Below are 22,002 nucleotides of genomic sequence, written 5' to 3'. Positions count from 1 at the left end.
TTAATATTTATCATTTAGCTTGTAATGTAGAAACAAGATAGACGGCACTGTGAAAGGAATTCCTCACTCTCACTTAGTTATTGGCATAGAATTTTATGTAACTTCCCCAAATAGGTTGTTTTCTTTCCTTTGGAAACCCTGTCCTCCTTATCCCACATTTATTAGATAGTCATATTTTAAGACAGTCGAAATATTTTTAGGTTTAGAATCATTCCCCCAAACATGTGCTAATGAAGAGAAATTGATAAACTGCGTCTTTACAAATTCATTCTCAGATAGTTTGGGACAGATGATATAACACCACCATACTGCTCTATATTTGCCCAGAGCTTTACAGTTTGCAGAAAGCTTTTCTGTGTGTTATCTCGTTTGATGCTTATAAGCGTTATAGCAGATACTACTGATGCCACTTTATCAGTATGGAAAACAGGGTCCTCAGAGGAGTTAAGCAACTTCTCCAAGACTGCACAGCTACCTTTTAAAATTAATTACACATCTAGGATTAAAATGCAGGTTTTTTTCCAGTTTACTTTCAACCATACCATATCGTACCTCAGTGGATCAGATAAACACGTTGTCAAGAGGTGGTTTGGGGTAGTAAATACAAGAGCAGGCTCTCAACTACAATTCAGATCCTGAGTCTTAGACAAGGCACTTAGGCTTTCCTTGTTTCAATTTCCTCTGCCTTAAAGCCATGCCCATTATGTAGCATAGGTAAGGAAGAAATGAGGTTCTGCAGATAAAAATGCTCAGTGCAGCAGGGCCTGGTTCCCAGCCAAGGGCTCAGCATTATTTTTTAAAGGTTGATGAAGTTGTAAGCACTTACGATTAAGGTACACTGTTCAATGATCCTGAACCCTGAGTCTCTGACATCTCAGGGGTCTCCGATCTCCAACCACACTGGAGAACTAAAAAAATTTTTTAATTTACTCACATTCAAAAACTGAGGATGTACTTTATAGAGCTATTGGAGGGTGTCACGTAATAGAGCTTTGAGCATTCTAGCAAGGTGAATGAGGCCTCAGGATGTGAGGCATGCCATTAAACTGCACGGCCGCAGGGTGTCTTTAACAGAGTTCTGTTCTGTCTTGCACATTTGGCTCAAGTCTAGCTGTTCACATGGAAAGGGCAAGATAATAATGACAACCCCTATCTTGCACTCCTCTTTCAAGGTGGCTTGTAGAATGTTCTTTTGACTAAGATTTACCTTGATTTGCTTTGTGCTAGCAGAGTATGATCCTTGTCTTAGTTGTTTGGGCTGTTATAACAAAATACCATAGACTGGGTAGCTTCTAAACAATATCATCACGTTGGGGGTTAGAATTTCAACATATGAATTTGGCAGAGACACGGACATTCAGTCCATTGCAATCTTTTACCAACTACAGACTCCAAAACACCATGCAGGTCAAGATTGAGACTTTGTGTTCATTGGGAGTTTTGGGAAAAACAATTAAAATGGCATTTAAATCTATAAATAAAACCCAGAGCAGATAAAAGTTTTTGAAGTTCTGAGCATAACCCAGATTGGTTGAAATAGAATCAGGCTCTGGTAGCTGACTCTGCAACTCCTTTCTTCAATTATTTAGAAAATATTGCCCTCATGTTGCTGTTGAGACAGAGGCTCCCACAAGCTTTACGGTTTGCAGAAAGCACCTCTTATTAAAACTGGCAAACTTCCCTCCCTGCTTTTAATGTCTCTTACATGTGCATTTTTCCTTGTTTCTTTTGGCTTTTGGAAGCTGCTTTTTCATATAGCTGTGGGGGTAGTAGTACTGGATCTGGGTACTTTTTTTTTTCTTTTAAAGGGGACTGAACTGAGCCACATATACAGCTCTTGGCTTTAAAATTTGAGGTGACAGATCGTTTGGGAGTTCTCCATGGTAACTTAAAAGTGGGAAACTGGCAAAAGTATGCTTGGCCAGGGTCTGCTGGGAAGGAGAAAATATCCTTCAGCAGATGCAGTCTTTGGAGAGCTTTCCTTGTCATGTTGTGTGGTTTGAATGTGAGGGTATCCGTGCTGTCAACGTGTCTAGCAAGTCTGGATGAGTCTTTGCTGTGTTAATACTCAGAGTCATTCTTTTTTGCTCAACCTTCAGAGTGACTCAAGTCTGGTGTGTTCCCGTTATCTTCAGTACTGCAGAGCAACCAATCTCTACCTTGATTTAAGAAACATCAAGAGAAATCATGACAGGTACTTTAGTGGTTAATGTTAACATCTAGTATAAATTCTGAAATATTTTCAGATCCAGGGATTTTTTTTTTTTTTTTTTGAGACAGGGTCTTGCTCTGTTGCCCAGGCTGGAGTGCAACGGTGTAATCATGGCTCACTGCAGCTGTGACCTCCCAAACCCAAGTGATCCTCCCACTTGAGCCTCTCAAGTAGCTGGGATACAGAAGCGCACCGCCAGGCTTGGCTAATTTTTTAATTTTTGAAGAGATGGGGTCTTCTAACGTTGCCCAGGCGGGTCTCAAACTCCTGAGTTCAGGTGATCCTCTCACCTCAGCCTCCCAAAGTGCTGGGATTATAGGTGTGAGCCACCAAGCCTTGCTGAAGGGGTATATCTTGAATTTGTTTTTGATGATATGGCAGAGGGGTTGGGGAATGGGTGGGGGATGGATGACTCAGACAGGCCATGAGTTAATCGCATTGCAAAGTTGGGTTGTGGATACATTAGGGTCCTGATATGATTCTGTTACTTTCATATACACTTGAAATTTTCTATTATAAATAGTTAAATTCTTTTAAAAAATTCAGTTTGGAAATTGGTAATCCACTTTAGTTACAACCCACGTGCTTGGGTCATGAAGACATTTTCTGAACTTAACTTAATGTTTTGTTATACACCAGATTTAAGGAGGACTTTTTCCAGAGTGGTGAAATTGGAGGGCACTGTAAACTTGACATCCGTACATTGATGTCTGAAGGTCAGCGCAAAAGCCCTCTGCAGTCATGGTAAGATATTTTTAACGTATCTGTTTCGGAAATATTTGCCTTTATTTACGGCACTTGCAGATATTAATGGAGACTCTCAAATGGAAAATGTTACTTCATTTGTACATAATTTGGCATGAGCTTCTGGGAAGTGACGGAAACTGAGTGAATCCCTCAGTTGCATCTGAATTAAGTATGTGTTTATAATAGTAGATACAGTACTTACTGTTTGCTAATGAAAGAAAAAAATCAGCTTAAAAATCCATTTTTATTAACTCACAATTGCCAAGTTTTATTCACTTACAAAGTCACATAGGTTACTTACATAATGTTAATTTTTGAGGTCAAATGTCCATGCCAAGGCCAGGAATGGTGGCTCATGCCTATAATCCCAGCACTTTGGAAGGCCAAGGTAGAAGTATTACTTGAACCCAGGAGTTCAAGGCCAGCCTGGGCAATATGATGAGACCTCAAATCTAAAAAATAAAAATGTGTTTTGGGGAACCCATTTAAAAAACAATACACATATATTAAAATATGTAAAAGCATACAGAAAAAGGTACAGTTTGGATTGTGAAAAAGTGAACCCACCCATGTAACTTTTACCCAGGTCCAAAAATAGAACATTGTCAGCACCTCAGTCTCCCTCCCAGGCTCTACCCCCATCCCCCTCTCCAAAGGTAAATGCTACTCTGACTGTTAACATCATTGGCCAGCTTTTTGAATTTAAAAAGTTTGTATTTTAAAATAATTTTAGACTCATAGAAGTTTAAAAATAGTATGTATTATACCCAAGACTGACTAACTTACAAAGGAAAGAGGTTTAATGGACTCATGGTTCCACATGGCTGGGGAGGCCTCACAATCATGGTAGAAGGCAAAGGAGGAACAAAGGCATGTCTTACATGACAGCAGACAAGAGAGCGTGTGCAGAGGGAACTGCCCTTTATAAAACCATCAGATCTTGAGAACAGCGCAGGAAAAACCCACCCCCATGATTCAGTTACCTCCCACCGGGTGCCTCCCATGATGGGAGCTACAGTTCAAGATGAGATCTGGGTGGAGACACAGCCAAACCATATCATACTACAAGGAGAACTTGTACATTGTCTAATTCCCTGAGCTTCCTCTAATGATAATATTTCATATAACCATGGCACAATGATCACAACCATGAAATTGACATTGGTACAGTAGTATTAACTTGTGCAGGTTTTACCAGCAATTACCTGCACTCATTAAAATTTTATCACGTGTGTAGGTGCGGGTATGTAGGTAGGGAGAGAGAGGGGGAGGAGGACGGGGAGGGCGACCACCACAATCAGGATGCAGAATTGTTCCATCATCCCAAAGAAACTCTCCTGCTACTCCTGTATAGTCACATAGGTTACTTACATAATGTTAATTTGTAAGGTCAAATGTCCATACCAAGGCAAGGAATGGCGGCTCATGCCTATAATCACAGCACTTTGGGAGGCCAAGGCAGAAGTATTACTTGAAGCCAGGAGTTCAAGACCAGCCTGAGCAACATGATGAGACCTCATCTCTAAAAAAGAAAAATAAAAAATAAAAATAAATTAGCTGGGCGAGATGGCATGCCCCTGTAATCCTAGCTACTTGGGAGGCTGAGGCGGGAGGATTGCTTGAGCTCAGGAGGTCGAGGCTGCAGTGAGCTATGATTGCACCACTGCACTCCAGCCTGGGCGATGGAGCAAGACCCTGTCTCAAAAAAAAAAAAAAAAAAAGAAATTCATGCTGAGCAAACCTTTTTTTTTTTTTTTTTCCTTAAAGAGGCCTCACTGCCTGGCTGCAGATCATTCAGAATAATGATCTACCATACATTTATCTGGGATATTGCAGTCTGCAATGCAATGTCTCAAGTCACTTAGCAGACTTTTACAAGAGGTAGTTTCTATATTCAAGTGGGCTTTTTGATTCCTGGTACTTTCTGATATTTGATTCCACATGGTAGTTGCTCAGGGCATAATTGTATTAGTTACTTATTGCTGTGTGACAGGTTATTCCAAAGTGTACCCTAGGGTATATTTATATTTATTACGTATTGTTGTATAACAAATCACTCTAAAATTTAGCAGCTTAAAATACAAACATTTATTATCTCACAGTACTTCTGAGGGTCAGGGTTTGGGAGCAGCTTGGCTGAGTTGGCCAGGGCTGTAGCCATCTCTAGACTCAACCTGGGCCTGGAGAATCTGCTGCTAAACTCACTCAGGTTGTTGTAAGCCTCGGCTCCTTTTGGCCAGGGACTTCAGTGTTGATCATATGGGCCTCTCCCTACTGCTGCTCACAGTGTGGCTACTGGCTTTCCCAGGAGCACATGGTCTGAGGGAGTACATGCTCTGAGATGGAAGCCACAGTACTTTATAGCTTAATCCCAGAAGTGACCTACCATCAGTTCTGCTGTATTCTGCCCGTTAGGAGTGAGTCACTGAGTCCAGCCCACTCTTAAAGGGAGGGAATTAACTTCCTCCTCTTGAAGGGAGAGATATTAAAGAGTTTGTAGACCTATGTTTGAAACCACCACACTATTTTGGCATTGTGTTTTAAAAGGATCTATTTGATATTTGTTTTACATGAGGTATGATCTTAAGGAAGAGTTACAGACGATCTTTGTGTTAACTCTAAATATCTCACAGTTTCACATGCTTGGGATTGTCTTCTTTTGTTTGGGAGAAAATTGTGCTATGTGGCTTCCAAAGATGTTTTCCAAGAGATAAATTTCCTTTCTTCTGGGACAGTTAGCTGTCTCTGCTGTCTTTCTGAGGCACTGGGTGATTCTTGGAATGCTGTCTCTCAGAATCCAAGAAGTCTGTCAAGAGTTTCTCTCGCTCATTGTTCTTATTGAGCCTCGTTGGGAAATCTTTTGAGTCTTCTCATTTTACTGGTAGGCTATTTAGCCAACCCAATATATAAATATCTTCTTTGTGTGGTAAGTTCCCAATCTAACTATATTGCACATAAGACTGAATTTTAAAATCATTTTTGTTCCTTGTCATTTTTTTTTCTTGAGACAGAGTCTTGCTCTGTCCCCAGGCTGGAGTGTAGTGGCATGATCTCGGCTCACTGCAACCTCTGCCTCCCAGATTCAAGCAATTCTCCTGCTTCAGCCTCCTGAATATGGCTGGGACTACAGGCACTCGCCACTACGCCCAGCTAATTTTTATATTTTTAGTAGAGATGGGGTTTCACCGTGTTGGCCAGGATGGTCTTAATCTCCTGACCTCGTGATCTGACTACCTCTGCCTCCCAAAATGCTGGGATTACAGGTGTGAGCCACTGTGCCCGGTCTGTTCCTTGTCTTAACATTAAAATTGATATCAACCTATATAAATGTCAGTAAGTTTTAGAAGTTACAGGTGTCCATAGGAGTGTCTGTACCATTTAGAGGTAAAATCTGCCTAATGAACAGTTCCTAAGTTACAATGTTGTAATAGGAAGTTTGGGAGAATCAGTTTGAAGTCATGTCCCAATTCATAATTTCAGGTTTGCTGAGCTACAAAGCTATACTCAGCTCAACTTCAGACCTATAGAAGATGCTAAATGTGACATTGTCATTGAAAAACCAACATATTTCATGAAATTAGATGCAGGTGAGAAATTACTTTGTCTGTTATTTGTGTATTTGTTAATGAGATATTATTCCTTTTTTTGGATGCAGTAATTCTCTATGAATTTTTTGGAAGCAGTATGACAAACAGTAGATTTGTTTTTTTTTTGCTTTCTTCTCTGAAGAAGCAGTTGAACTAGTTTGAACTTCCCATTATTTTATAACTTTGGCATTTTAGAAGAAACTTTCACATTTATATCAAAGGACTTAACCAAAATCAAAGGATGAGAGATGAAGGCATATTTATGCCTTTTGTAACTAAATTTACCTCATCTGGTTTCTCTAATCACTTGGTTTAGATTGTCTTTCATTAAGATGTTTAAAATCAAAAGCTAAGCCGGGTGCGGTGGCTCACACCTGTAATCCCAGCACTTTGGGAGGCCGAGGCAGGCAGATCACGAGGTCGGAGATCGAGACCATCCTGGCCAACATGTTGAAACCTCGTCTCTACTAAAAAAAAACACAAAAAATTAGCTGGGCGTGGTGGCGGGCACCTATAGTCCCAGCTACTCGGGAGGTTGAAGCGGGGGAATCGCTTGAACCCAGGAGGCGGAGGTTGCAGTGAGCCAAGATCGTGCCGCTGCACTCCAGCCTGGTGACAGAGCAAGACTCCGTCTTAAAAAAAATAAATAATAAAAAAATCAAAAGCCATGTGTATAGTATGGGTGGGAAAGAAGTGTCCATGACCTGTGCTGACAAACTTTCTGTATCATTTCCATGACTAAAGTGAACTTAAAATTCTTCTGGAAGTTACCAGAGTAATTTATTCTTGAAATAAAATTAAAATTATTTTATCATTTATACTTATAGCCTCTTTCTCAGCTTGCAAGCAGAGCTTTAACTTTGCGAACTAGTTACACTGGGGAGGAGAAACACAGATTGTACTATGTTATCTCTTTCGTTATGAGAGACAGGGATTGCTATGCTAGATCATATCAAAATTCATGAGAGGTTGGGTTTACAGTGAAATATAGAGAGCCTCTGTCACAAATATTTCAGAATTAGTATAATTTATTGATCATAGTTTTAATGTGCTCTGCCTTCTGAAGTCATAGTTCTTATATTACAAAGTATTAAATTCAGAAATCAGACAAGTTTAGGTTTTTGAAATAAGAGCAAGTAAAAATGCTATGTTCCAGGTTTTGACTCGTTTTTAAAACATGCAAATTAAAAAGGGGCAAAGAAAACACTGATCCGCCTGTGAAAGTGGCAAATATGTGTGAGCTATTAAATTTATGCAGATACTTATACAATAAAGTATATAAAGTGAGAATAATAGGCTATAGTAGACATGTCTCATTTCTTTCCTATATTCATAACTCTACTTTTTTCTTCTAATTTATGCTGTCTTCCAATTTTACTTTTCTTTCTTTAGAGACAGGTCTTGCTCTATTGCCCAGGCTGGAGTACAGTGGCATGATCACAGCTCATTGCAGCCTCAACTTCCTGGGCTCAAGTGATTCTCCCACCTTGGCCTCCCAAGTAGCTGGGACTACAGACATATGCACCACCATGCCTGGCTAATTTTTAACATATGTTTTGTAGAGATGGGGTCTCATGGGTTGCTCAGGCTGGTCTTGAACTCCTGGGCTCAAGTGATCCCCCTGCCTTGGCCTCCCAAAGTTCTGGGATTACAGGTGTGAGTAACTGTGCCTGGTTCAGTTTTCCTTTTCATGTTAACTTGTACCTTAGGGAAATGAACATTCTACAGATTAGGACTCATTAGGGGGCACATTTCTCAAGGATGGAGCTTATGTTTTCTTCTCTGTTTATAAATTCTTGCAACCCCAAGCACTGATTTGTGCTTGCTGCATTCCTCAGTAACTGTTAGGAACTCACTAAATGTTACGTGAAAGAGCTCATGCGTGCTCTATGGCTAACCTGGGAAAAGAGGATAGATTCTGATAGAACTTTATTTTTCTTGTTAATTTGAAAATATATTCTTTGCCAAGATTTTTCTGGGTGAAAAAATTAGCCTTTCCAAACAATCAGCTAAGATACCAGGCTGAAAAAAAAAGAGTATTTTTATACTGTTATTTCTGGCACACAATGTTATTATTCACTGTAGGAATGAAGTCAGAATATTTTATGATTTCTGCGTTTGAGAGTCCCTGTTTTTCTTTTACTCAGCATTTTCCCACCTTTAAAATGCATGCTCTAAGTGTCAGTTCTTGGAATTTCATCCCATTTAGATTTGTATATTTCCAGGATGAATACTGGGTCCTGCATACCTAAGTGGAGAGGGTGCACATTCTGTTTCTTCTTAATGAATGGCATGTGAACTTACAAATAGTGGTACCCACAACCGTCTCCACTCTATCTGACCTAGTGGGATCCAGCTAGTCTTCATTCAGGTCTTCCTATGTGACTGGCACTGGGATGGGTACTTTAAGATGTATTATCTTTGGGTTTCTCATAATAAAGCTGGCACTTAGGTAACTATTTCCCATTTCTATAGAGAAGCTAAAGCTTAGGGACTTTATAAACTCATCTAAGAATGTTGCGCATGCTTGGCTGTGCTGGAATTCAACTTCTTCTTTCTCTAGAATTGCTTCTCTTTCAATCAGAACACAAGACATTCACTTCTTTTATATGATAGTTGGTTAATGTTTTTCCAGGAATGATACATGTAATGATTAAATAGGGAAAAAAGAGACAGGAATGAAAATTACCAAAATGTTAGTTGCCATCATTGCCAGTACTTCCCTGATGAACAGATGTTGCTTAATTGATTTTTTTTTTCTGGTTTTTTGTTTGTTTGTTTGTTTTTGAGACAGAGTCTCACTGTGTTGCTCAGACTGGAGTGCAGTGGTGTGATCTTGGTTCACTGCAGCCTCCACCTCCCAGGTTCAAGCAAATTCTCCTGCCTCAGCCTCCTGAGTGGCTAACCACGCCTGCCTAATTTTTGTATTTTTAGTAGAGATGGGATTTCACTGTGTTGGCCAGGCTGTTCTCAAACTCCTGATCTCAAGTGATTGGCCTGCCTCAGCCTCCCAAAGTGCTGTGATTACAAGTGTGAGCCACTGTGCCTGGCCCCTTAATTGACTTTAAAAAATAACTGATCAAGCTAGGCATGGTGGCACATGCCACCATAGCAAGACCCCACCCCGATTAAAAAAATAAATAAAGTCAGAAGAAATAATGAGTTGTCTTCATGGCCCTGTAGTTCTACTCAGTTTTGAGTTAAATAGACCTACCTTGTTTTTTTCTGGGAACTTAATGATCACTTGTTACTTGGGATATATGGGAAAATGCATTCCTGATTTTAAATAACCAATTTTAGAGTGACTTTTGAAACCCAGGCAGCCCATAAATTGAGGACTACCTATGTATCTAGATCATTTCATGTTTGGAAAAACAAAACAGTTATTTTTTTCCCCATTTATTTAAACTAAAATTCTCTTAAACTGTAAATAGATGGAATAGAATAAAACTTGCTTGATCATGTGCTCTTTGGTGTTAATTAATGTAGTTTCATTTTCCAACACTAGGTGTTAACATGTATCACCACTTCTGTGATTTCATCAATCTTTATATTACTCAGCACGTTAATAACTCATTCAGTACTGACGTGTACATCGTGATGTGGGACACCGTAAGTAAGAATGTGCTCTCTGCTTCAGTACTGTCTTCCCCTTGTATCAGTGTGTGACTCTGATGTTGTGAAACAGAATTTTCAAAGACACATATATTTCAACATGCACAGCCGCACATAATGCGGATGGGTGCGAATGTATCTGTACATATATGTGTTGACATGTGCATATACGTATAGGCAGATAGGTATGTATGTGTCTACCTTCATTCTTTGAATTTTAGAATGAGGCAGTGAGGAAGGTTTCTTTCTCTTTCTGGGTGGGTGGAGCTCCAAAGGCCAGAGATTCAGTGACTTTGGCTCAGTGTTCCTCTGGGACACACATATGAAAGACTGCCATTCAGCAGGGCGTGGTGGCTCACGCCTATAATCACAGCACTTTGGGAGGCCGAGGCAGGTGGATCATTTGAGGCCAGGAGTTCGAGACTAGCCTGGCCAACATGGTGAAATCTTGTTTCTACTAAAAATACAGAAATTAGCCAGATACGGTGGCAGACACATGTTGTCCCAGCTACTCAGGAGGCTGTGGTCGGAGAATCACTTGAACCTGGGAGGTGGAGGTTGCATTGAGCCGAGATCGTGCCACTGCACTGCAACCTGGGTGACAGAGCAAGACTCTGTCTCAAAAAAAAAAAAAGGCTGTCATTCACTCAACCTCTATAACCTATGTTGGAAGTGCTTGCCTCTGTTTACTGTTTGGCCTTTTGCATTTACTGTCTGCCTTTGCTTAATAGCAGCTTCCTTGTTACTGTGTCATTTGTGCTGAATTATGCTGTGTGTTTCAGCTCACTGTATAGGGCAGGTCTTAGGCATGCACATAAATGCATGTGTTGAGTGACACCTGCTATTTATTTGTTTTTAGTGCAATCTTTTTTTCCTTCTCTCTCTTTGCCTGCCTTTTCCCTGCTTCTTCCCATATCTGGCCCCTCCACTTGCTGAGGAAACCCCAAGATGTGCCCCAGAATCTTCAGCTCTGAAATGAGATAATGAGATAATGACATTTACCTAGGTGTCATTTTGAGAATGAACCGTGTAGTGTGTGAACAGTCACCATGCCTGGTACACAGTACTTGTGCTCTGAATGTTAACTGTGACAATTACAATAAGGAGAATAAATGGTTTGTAGTGTACATGAGAGAGGCTGTCTAAACTGGGAAGTTGGAACACCCACCAAGGGGTCATATAAGGTTCCACTCAACATTCTGACTCACGACACTCATATGCTTGGCTCTTGGTGTGAGTCTATTCAGGATGACATTGCAGGGGAACCACAGCTTGCTGGCAGGGCAGCCTCAGGTGTTTCTTCCAGAGGGAGTGCTAGCAGTTCACACAGCACAGCTCAGGTGCAAGGAGACAAGATTCGCCTGGGGCAGGTACAGGCGATGCCTTGGCTTAAGAGCCTCATATCCTGTAGGGGCCAACATCTCCTGACACAGCTGTGTTGGCATAGTCCCCAGGATCCCTGAAAGAGACATGCCTGGTTCCAGGAGTCAGTGTACTCAGGGAATCCGAAACATGGCTTTCCCAGTCCAGATGCAGTTTACCCATCAGGCATCTTTTTAGATCAGAAGCAGTGTTGCCTAGGCACACGGTTGACACAAGCTGTCCTCATTTGCAGAGAGCCGACTTAGCTAGTTAACAGGAGGTCAAATTCTCATGCAGAAGGAGAGACAGTTTTGCCGACCCTTAATTTCACTGATAAGAGGCTTGTAGTAGAGCTGTGTAAAAAGGTTTTCAGGATCACTGCTCCCTAGACTTTGAGTTAGATTTGAAGTCTGATGAGACTATAATTCTTGGCATGTTAATGCTTTATTTTCCGTCTATATGCATTTACATTTTCCTCTTGTATTTCAGTTTTGCTGCCACCAGTTTCATTTCTTGGAAATGTTTTGTGAGCAAAGGGAACAACAGTCCCTTTCTTTTCTTCTTTTTGTATCAGTGAAGTCAAGCCACACTCACCAGCCATTACAAGCCCTAAATTATTAACTCAGGGTTGTTTTGCCCTTTTTAAACAAAACTATTTTTAAATTTTGTAATTAACATAAATTATGTTACTTCATTTCATGCTTATGACCCCCGTGGACTTGAGTTTTCATTAGCTTATTTTACAGACAAGAGGCCGAGGCCTGAGCAGCAGGTGAGTGTTCTAAGATAATGCAGTTAGCGAGGGCAGAACCAAAGTTTCCATCCAGGCATCCTGACCCCAGACCTTTGCTCAGACACCACGGTGCTCTGTCGTCTTCTTAAAGTCCTCTGAAGAGGACTCTACCTAAGTTGCCAAACAGAATTTTATCAGATGACAGAAATTTATCAGATGGCTTCCAGAAGCTTCCTTGTACCTGTTGCATGCTTTTCCACATCTTCCTCAAATGGGCTAAGTATAAGTTAGTCACATTAGCTCACTGTAAGTGAGCCAGCTCCTACAACCCTCCCCTTCTCTGTGGCTGCTGGAGTAGGATGCACGGCCACCATGAAGACCCCAGGTTACTCAGTCAGCTGAGCATGAGACATGAGGGCAGTCTGACCTCAGCTTTGGCACAGTTAAGCAGGATGGGTGTAGCCCAGCAGGGTGGCCGCCTGGTGTTACCTCCTTCCTTTGCCACTCCATGTGCATCCATTTTAAACCCGGACGCTTGGTCAAAGAAGCCATTTACTAAGCCAGGTTCTCAGGACAGGCAATTCTGCCAGATTGCTCCAGAATTCAGGCCCACAGGGTAGGTTGGATGGGGATGGCGCTAAGTAAGGGTTTGTGTGGCTGCTGTTTCCCTTTTGTTGGTAAGGACTTAAATTAAGTATCACTGTGACCTGCAGGCTGACTATTACATGAATCCCTCCCAGTGGATGGTGTTGCCAGAGTCCTGATGGTCTTGGATGAGCAGTTTGCCCAGGGAAGAGCAGGGAGGTAACTGTGACTGCAGTTCACATCTTGGTGATATTTTCCAACCTGTCATCACAAGGAAGCCTATGGGGCCTTTCCCTCTCCTCCTTGAAAAGCTCTGCAGTTTACTCCCTTCAGCATGTGGCATCTTCAGTGGGATGGGCAAGGCCACCAACCTGCAAACATGCATAGAGGGACCCATCTTCAGATGCCTCTCTGGGCACAGCAGGGTTGCTCTTATCAAACAGAATGAATAAAAGGAGAAATTATGGCAGGCTTTCCGCATTTGCTTGTGCTGAGTAGTAGTATAGCTTTATGATTACTTTTTTTCTGTTTGTTTTTGAGACAGAGTCTTGCTTGTCACCCAGGCTCAAGTGCACTGTCGCGATCTTGGCTCACTGCAACCTCCGCTTCCCAGGTTCAAGCGATTCTCCTGCCTCGGCCTCCCTAGTAGCTGGGATGACAGTGTGTGCTATCACGCCTGGCTAATTTTTATATTTTTAGTAGAGACAGGGTTTCACCGTGTTGACCAGGCTGGTTTCGAACTCCTGACCATAGGTGATCCGCCTGCCTCGGCCTCCCAAAGTGCTGGGATTACAGATGTGAGCCACTGTGTCCAGCCATGATTACTTTTTTAATTATGAAAGTAATACCTGATTATAATGAGTTCAAACAACACAGAAGTATGTGAAGTTTTTAAAAAAGTCTCCTTCTTCCTCTCCAATTTCCTGTTCCCCCACGGGTAACTGCATTTAACGTGTGTGAGTCCCTTGCAGGACTCTCTTTATTTTAATAAGTGCAAATATGTCACCCAGGCTAAAGTCCAGGAATATGATCCTAGCTCACTGCAGCCTTGCTCTCCTGGGCTCAGGTGATCTTCCTGCCTCAGCCTCCCAAGTAGCTAGGACTACATGTGCATGCCACCATACCTGGCTATTCTTTTCCATATATATGTTATATATGTGTTATGACAATATAATCATAACATATGTGCGTGTGCGTATATATAATATATATTACTGTCTTCTGATTTGACATCTGGCTAATTTTTAAATTTATTTTCTGTAGAGACAAGATCTCGTTATGGTACCCAGATTGGTCCTTGATATGGTTTGGCTGTGTCCCCACCAAATTTCAGCTTGAATTGTATCTCCCAGAATTCCCACATGTTGTGGGAGGGACCCAGGTGGAGGTAATTGAATCCTGGGGGCCAGTCTTTCCTGTGCTATTCTTGTGATAGTGAGTAAGTCTCATGAGATCTGATGGGTTTATCTAGGGTTTCCACTTTTGCTTCTTCCTCATTTTCCCTTGCTGCCACCATGTAAGAAGTGCCTTTACCTCCCACCATGATTCTGAGGACTCCCCAGCCATGTGGAACTGTAAGTCCAGTTAAACCTCTTTTTCTTCCCAGTCTCGGGTGTATCTTTATCAGCAGACTGAAAATGGACTAATACAGTAAATTGGTACCAGTAGAGTGGGGTGTTGCTGAAAAGATACCCGAAAGTGTGGAGGTGACTTTGGAACTGGGTAACAAGCAGCAATTGGAACAGTTTGAAGGGCTCAGAAGACGACAGGAAAATGTGGGAAAGTTTGCAGCTTCCTAGAGACTTGTTGAATAGCTTTGCCCAAAATGCTGATAGTGATATGGACAATAAAATCCAGGCTGAGGTGGTCTCAGATGGAGATGAGGAACCTGTTGGGAACTGGAGCAAAGGTGACTCTTGTTATGTTTTAGCAAAGAGAGTGGCAGCATTTTGCCATGCCCTAGAGATTTGTGGAACTTTGAACTTGAGAGAGATGATTTAGGGTATTTGGCAGAAGAAATTTCTAAGCAGGAAAGTATTCAAAAGGTGATTTGGGTGCTGTGAAAGACACTCAGTTTTAAAAGGGAAACAGAGCATCAAAGTTCAGAAAATTTGCAGCCTGATTGCAATAGAAAATAAAAACCAACTTTCTGGGGAGAATTTCAAGTCAGCTGCAGAAATTTGCATAAATAGCAAGGAGCCTAATGTTAATTCCCAAGACCATGAGGAAAATGTCTTCAAGCCATATCAGAAACCTTCGTGGCGGCTGCTTCCCATCACAGGCCTGGAGACCCAGGAGGAAAAAGTGGTTTTGTGGGCTGGGCCCAGGGTCCCCATGCTGTATGCAGCCTAGGGACTTGGGGCCTTGTGTCCTAGCTGCTCCAGCCATGGCTGGAAGGGGCCAATGTACAGCTCAGGCTGTGGCTTCAGAGGGTGGAAGCCCCAAGCCTTGGCAGCTTCCATGTGGTGTTGAGCCTGCGGTGCACAGAAGTCAAGAATTGAGGTTTGGGAACCTCCACCTAGATTTCAGAAGATGTATGGAAACACCTAGATGTCCAGGCAGAAGTTTGCTGCAGGTGCGGGGCTCTCATGAAGAACCTCTGCTAAGGCAGTGTGGAAGGGAAATGTGGGGTTGGAGCCCCCAAACAGAGTCCTTAGTGGGGTGCTGCCTAGTGGAGCTGTGAGAAGAGGGCCATCATCCTCCAGACCCCAGAATGGTAGATCCACTGACAGCTTGAACTGTGCACCTGGAAGAGCCGCAGCCACTCAACGCCAGCCCGTGAAAGCAGCCAGAAGGGAGGCTGTACCCTGCAAAACCACAGGGGCAGAGCTGCCCAAGACTGTGGGAACCCACCTCATGCTTCAGCATAACCTGGATGTGAGACCTGGAGTCAAAGGAGATCATTTTGGAGCTTTAAAGTTTGACTGCCATGCAGGATTTCGGACTTGCATGGGCCCTGTAACCCCTTTGTTTTGGCCAATTTCTCCCATTTGGAACAGCTGTAATTACCCAATACCTGTATCCCCATCGTTTCTAGGAAGTAACTAGCTTGCTTTTGGTTTTACAGACTCATAGGTGGAAGGGACTTGCCTTGTCTCAGATGAGACTTTGGACTGTGGACTTTTGGGTTAATGCTGAAATGAGTTAAGACTTTCGGGGGACTGTTGGGAAGGCATGGTTTGTTTTGAAATGTGAGGACATGAGATTTAGAGAGCCCTGGGCAGAATGATATGGTTTGGCTGTGTCCCCACCAAATCTCAACTTGAATTGCATCTCCTAGAATTCCCACATCTTATGGGAGGGACCCAAGGGGAGGTAATTGAATCATGAGTGCCAGTCTTTCCTATGCTATTCTCGTGATAGTGAATAAGTCTCATGAGATCTGATGGGTTTATCAGGGTTTTCCACTTTTGCTTCTTCCTCATTTTCTCTTGCCGCTGCCATGTAAGAAGTGTCTTTCACCTCCCGCCATGGTTCTGAGGCCTCCCCAGCCATGTGGAACTGTAAGTCCAGTTAAACTTCTTTTTCTTCCTAGTCTCAGGTATGTCTTTATCAGCAGTGTGAAAACTGGCTAATACAGTCTTGAACTCCTGGCCTCAAGTGATCCTCCCACCTCAGCCTCCCAAAGCACTGGTATTACAGCCATGAGCCTGGCCAATATGTTTATATTCTTATGGAAATTATATTCTCTGTCTCATATTGCCACCTTAGTATTATCTCTGGAATGTCTTTTTAAGTCAGTACCTTTAGGGCTATCCTTGCTTTAGATGTTATGTGGTATTCTGTTTAATGGATGTTTTGGAAGTTGGATGCATGCATCGGTGCATGTATTCATTTCCCACTCCACCCCCCATCACATTTAGTTTTGTTTCCAGTTCTGTGCTATTTACGGAAATGTGACTGTAAACACATATGTCCTTTCAATATACCTATATCTTCACATGCTCATCCTAGCATTTCTGTAGGACAGATTCCTATAATTGGAATTTCTAAGTCATAGATTATGTGCATGTTTAAATTTGAGACACACTAAAGGAAATTTTATGTCATCTTGAAGACTATCCAAATACTCTTCAACAAGAGTATAGGAAGAAGCCCCTCCTTCCCAAATGGTGGATAATTTGGACTTGGGAAACATGGAAAAGAAGCTTTTGGAGGTGTTCTTATTCAATAATGTATGACTTCCCTGAGGAAGGATCAGTCAGGATTACTGCATTTTATTATTAAAATTTCCTTTCAAACATATTTTATTTTATCTGAAATATTTTATCTCAGGAAACCATTTAGAATCACTTCTTTTAATTGCCCTTTATTTATTATTGAGCCAGAACAGGGACATTTCATTTTAGATGGTGTTGAGAAGGGCCTTTATTAGAATGGCATTGGAGGAACATGGAAAGAAGGCTTTTTTTTTTTTTCCACATCTAACAGATCTCAATAACTTTGAAATAACTGTAATATGTGCAACATAAAATTTTCAAAATCTGAGAAAAGAATGCTATAAAAAAAGACATGAACATAATGTATAACTGTAGAGCTTGAATGTAGTGCTACAATGCATATTTCTGATTTCTATTGGCTGAATTTTTCAACCTAAGTGAAACCATTTAAGAATTAATTGATCTTAGCTAATGGAGCTCATAATCAACTACTTTTCAAAAAATAAATCAGGCTGGGTGTGGTTTCCGTAATCTCAGCACTTTAGGAGGCCGAGGTAGGCGGAGCACTTGAGCTCAGGAGTTTGAGACCAGACTGGCCAATATGGTGAAACCCCGTCTCTATCAAAAGATACAAAAATTAGCCGGGTGTGGTGGCGTGCGCCTGTAATCCCAGCTACTCGGGAGGCTGGGGCAGGAGAATTGCTTGAACTTGGGAGGTGGAGGTTGCAGTGAGCCCAGATTACGACATTGCACTCTAGCCTGGGCAACAGGGTGAGACTCAGTCTCAAAAAAAAAAAAAAAAAAAAGAAGCATGTGGTAATTATACTGGAAAGAACTAATTCCTGCTGAGAGGCAGCTGTCAGATGGAACTGGCAGCGCAGGCTGGGTTGAATACCAGCTCTATAACTCAGCTGCTTCGCAATGTAGGCAAATGACTTAAAATTGTGTCTCAGTTTCCTCATCTGCAAAATAGGGAAAATGATATTATCAACTCATTAGGCTTGTGGGTGGCTTAATGTACATTAATAATATCAAGTGCCCAAAAACAGTGCCTGGAACACAGGAAGTATGTAAGATGCTATTATTATTATATAAAGTTGTTATTGACACCATTAATATTAATGGGAAATTACCACTTTTTATTCACTAGTCAATGGGTGGGGGGACATTTCATAGAATTACATATGTTATATATTTTTATTTTATTTTATTTTATTAGAGACAAGGTCTTGCTCTGTTGCCCAGGCTGGAGTATATGGCATGATCATAGCTCACTGCAGCCTTAAACTTCAAGGCTCAAGTGATCCTCCCACTTTGTCTCCCAAAGCGCTGGAATTACAAGCATGAGCCACTGTGACCAGCCTATATTTTTAATGTTAAACCTTTCTTTTTTTTTTTTTTTTTTTGAGATGGAGTTTCGCTCTTGTTGCCCAGGCTGGAGTGCAATGGCATGATCTCGGCTTACTGCAACCCCCGCCTCCCAGGTTCAAGTGATTCTCCTGTCTCAGCCTCCCGAGTAGCTGGGATTACAAGCACGTGCCACCATGCCCGGCTAATTTTTGTATTTTTAGTAGAGATGGGGTTTCATCATATTGGTCAGGCTGGTCTCAAACTCCTGACCTCAGGTGATCTGCCCGCCTCGGCCTCCCAAAGTGCTGGGATTACAGCTGTGAGCCACCGCACCCAGCCAGTGTTAAAACTTTGAACCCATTTTCTTGCTCTGAAATTTTTTTCCAAAGTATTTTTCATTCACCCTGATGGTTTTTGCACACTGAGCATAAGAGTGTGTGTAAACGGTGGCATAGTGTGTGTTGTGTGTATCTATAATTTGGATAAGATGTTCACAGGAAAAAGCCCTGAACTACAAAGATGTGAGAATAAAAGAAGTTAAGGTAGAAAAATGAAACACTATTGATGGCTAAGAGTATAATTGTGATAATTATTTCTGATGATATTTCATCAAATTAGGCATTTGCTCTGGCCCAAGATGAAGATCCATTTTGCTTGTATGGATTTTATGAACTTGCGTAGGATTGTTAGTTTTTAACACAGGCAAATTCAGGTATTTTGTTGCATCTTTGAAAAGTCACGTTATATCCTTTTATTGCCCTAAAACCTTGTTTTGTTTCTACTTTCAGAGTTCTTACGGATATGGTGACCTATTCTCCGACACATGGAATGCATTTACTAATTATGACGTTATACATTTGAAAACTTATGATTCCAAAAGGGTACTGGAAATTTTCCTGAAATGTCTGTGAATATTTCTTGAGTGCAGATGACTCACTCATAAAATAAACATTTATTATGAGTTCCTATTAGCCATTACCACTGATTTCTGAATTTCTGAATTTCTTTTATAATTAGAATCCTCAGTGTTGTTAATCATGCAGCCTTTGAAAACTTTTTTCTATAATCTTTCCAAAAATATGAATTCTGTTCTCTTTGAATGAAATAGTGTGCTATTCAAGCAATGCAAAATGGAGATTAATTAAAATCTATTTTTCAAAATTATACGTGCTATTTTTGGTGTGAAGGGTGCAAATTACATCTTCTTGTCTTTTAATGTATCTTTGTTCTTAGGTATGTTTTAAAGAAGCTGTTTTTTCATTACTCCCCCGCATGAGGTATGGGCTGTTCTATAATACTCCTCTGGTAAGCACATTGTCTACCATTAGCATTCATATTTACAGACATAACATTTATACATAACTTCACAGTATCTTAAATTACAATACAGAAGTATTCATTGTAATATGAACCAGTGTTTTTATTTTAGATATCTGGCTGTCAAAATACTGGACTATTCAGGGCATTTGCCCAGCATGTACTACACAGACTAAACATCACACAAGAAGGACCTAAGGTAATGGATACACTGTGGATTCTGAGGTGGGCTTGAGTTTTCTTCCCTAATAAAAATCGATACCACCTTTTAGGGAACAGAAGTAATCAGGAGACCATGTTTTTGTGTTAACATTTTCTGGGGAGGCCAAGGCAGGTGGATCACTTGAGTCCAGGATTTCAAGACCAGCCTGGCCAACATGGCGAAACCCCATCTCTGCAAAAAATACAAAAATTAGCTGGACGAGGTGGCATGTGCCTGTAGTCCCAGCTACTCAGGAGGCTGGAGCATGAGAATCGCTTGAACCCAGGAGGCAGAGGCTGCAGTGAGCAAGATCATGTCACTGCACTCCCGCCTGGGCGACAGAGCAAGACTGTCCCAAAACAAAACCCAAAAACATTTTCTGACCTGGAGTCATCTGAAACCAGGTGTCAAAAACCTATAAAAGAGAAGCTAAGGGATATTACAAGAATGTGCTTCCTCCTGTCCTTCTTTCCCCCTTCATTGGTTATATCTCCCTCACCTCCTCAAATGTCCATGTAACATACACAACCCCTGCCAAAAAATTCACCCACCCAACCAAACAGACAATGTAATGAACTGGTTTTTGCCTTCAGTGGTTGAAGTGGATACATTTTTATTCCCTGAGAGTGGTGAAGGAATCAAGCTAAAAAAGAAGAGTTCTATTAATGTGTCCTGGTTGAGTTTCATCTCTTTGTGAAAATCACATTTTAGGTTCAGATGTTCATTCATCTACCCAGGCATATGCAGTGTTATTTTACTGTTTCATTTTGATTACAGGGTGGAAAAATTCGAGTCACCATTCTTGCACGGAGCACAGAATACCGGAAAATCCTAAACCAAAATGAGGTTAGTTTTTGGTGTGCATGTTTAATGCCTTCATATTCAATTCATAAAGCAAATTGTGTTTTATTTTTTTCACATTACGTTAAAAGCTTTGGTTTAAAACTTAGTTTTGAGAAAAGTTTGATGGCCTATGCCCAGTTTATTTATTAGATTTGAATTTCTAGTGAGATTCACCAAACCACCCATAGACAAACTAGCTTTGCCTTATAGTAAATTTCATCTGCATCAACTCAGCATGGAAAAAGCTGTCAGAATCTTGCCTTGACTGCAGTAGAGGGCATCCGGACAGACAAGTAGCAAAAATGTTAGACTTTCTTTTGCATAGTTGATGCAAAAGATGGTTGAGGCCATTAATCCTGTGGTATCAGCAGCAGATTCAGTTGGAAGAATCTCTGTCCTCTTACATGACCATGTCTTAGAAACTGCATTTTCAGCATCCTTACTCATTTCAGTAGCACCAACTCATAAATTACATTTAACCTCAATGAGATCACCATGCAAGGCCACTACCTACAACATCATGGCCTGAAGATAGCCTCTCAGTAGTAAGAATTTATTCTACAATAGTTAATTGAGCTCCTGCTATGTGTCAGGCCATGTTCTAGGCCCTGGAGATAGAGTAGAGCAAAGACGGGGAAGGTGCCTGACCTCATGGAGCTTACACCGTAGAGGTGAGAGATAGATAAGAAGTAAGTGAAAACGTCAATAAGTACGGTGATATCAGGCAGTGATAAGTGCTTAGAAGGATGAACCAGGGTGATGTCGTAGAGACTGGGGATGTGGATGGAAGGGGGTTTGTACTCACACGAGGGCATTCAAAGACCTAATCAGAGAGGAATCTAGCAAGGGAGAGAGCCTCCCGGGCAGAGTCAAATGTATTCTAGTGGACTGAGCTTTCAGTATTCTAGAAACAGAATACCAATATGACTGTAGCATCTTGAGAGAGGTGGGGCGATATCGAAGAAGTCAGGCATGGTTCAGGGGGCCACAGATCGTATCAGCCTCCTAGACCTTGGAGGGAGAGGGATTTTATTCCAGTGTAGGGGAAAGCCATTGTGAAGTTTTAAAGCAGGGCGTTGTTGGTAGAATAATGTCTCTTCCTGCTCCTCCCAAAGGATGTCCACATCCAAATCCCTGGAATCTGTGAACAGGTTAGGTTACATGGCATAGGGAAAGTAAGGTTGCAGATGGAATTAAGGTCCCCAACCAACTGGCCTTAAAGTAAGAAGATTATCTTGGATCATCCACGTGAGCCCAGTATAATCACAAATGGGCCTTAAACTCCATCT

The 22,002-nt window shown here is 41.5% G+C and overlaps 1 protein-coding gene across 7 annotated transcripts in view; it reads left to right on the top strand.

The window, feature by feature from the left end:
* Nucleotides 1–22,002, top strand: part of EOGT (EGF domain specific O-linked N-acetylglucosamine transferase) — a 39,645-nt gene that overhangs the window by 6,711 nt on the left and 10,932 nt on the right. For 4 of the 7 annotated variants that reach the window (XM_014344263.5, XM_014344261.5, XM_063602814.1 and 1 more), the window contains exons 7-15: nt 2,100–2,194; nt 2,852–2,956; nt 6,440–6,546; nt 10,055–10,158; nt 16,291–16,344; nt 19,140–19,232; nt 19,585–19,656; nt 19,781–19,867; nt 20,648–20,716. In XM_014344263.5, coding sequence (XP_014199749.3) covers nt 2,100–2,194; nt 2,852–2,956; nt 6,440–6,546; nt 10,055–10,158; nt 16,291–16,344; nt 19,140–19,232; nt 19,585–19,656; nt 19,781–19,867; nt 20,648–20,716 — 786 coding nt within the window. The remainder of the gene's footprint in view (nt 1–2,099; nt 2,195–2,851; nt 2,957–6,439; nt 6,547–10,054; nt 10,159–16,290; nt 16,345–19,139; nt 19,233–19,584; nt 19,657–19,780; nt 19,868–20,647; nt 20,717–22,002) is intronic. The other 3 variants (XM_055110134.2, XM_003811586.7, XM_063602815.1) reach the window with 1 other exon arrangement.

This window comes from Pan paniscus, chromosome 2, assembly GCF_029289425.2.
Source record: "Pan paniscus chromosome 2, NHGRI_mPanPan1-v2.0_pri, whole genome shotgun sequence".
In the NCBI taxonomy this organism is placed as follows: domain Eukaryota; kingdom Metazoa; phylum Chordata; class Mammalia; order Primates; family Hominidae; genus Pan; species Pan paniscus.
Note: the sequence above shows the minus strand (reverse complement) of the source record. Positions and strands in the feature narration are given on the sequence as shown.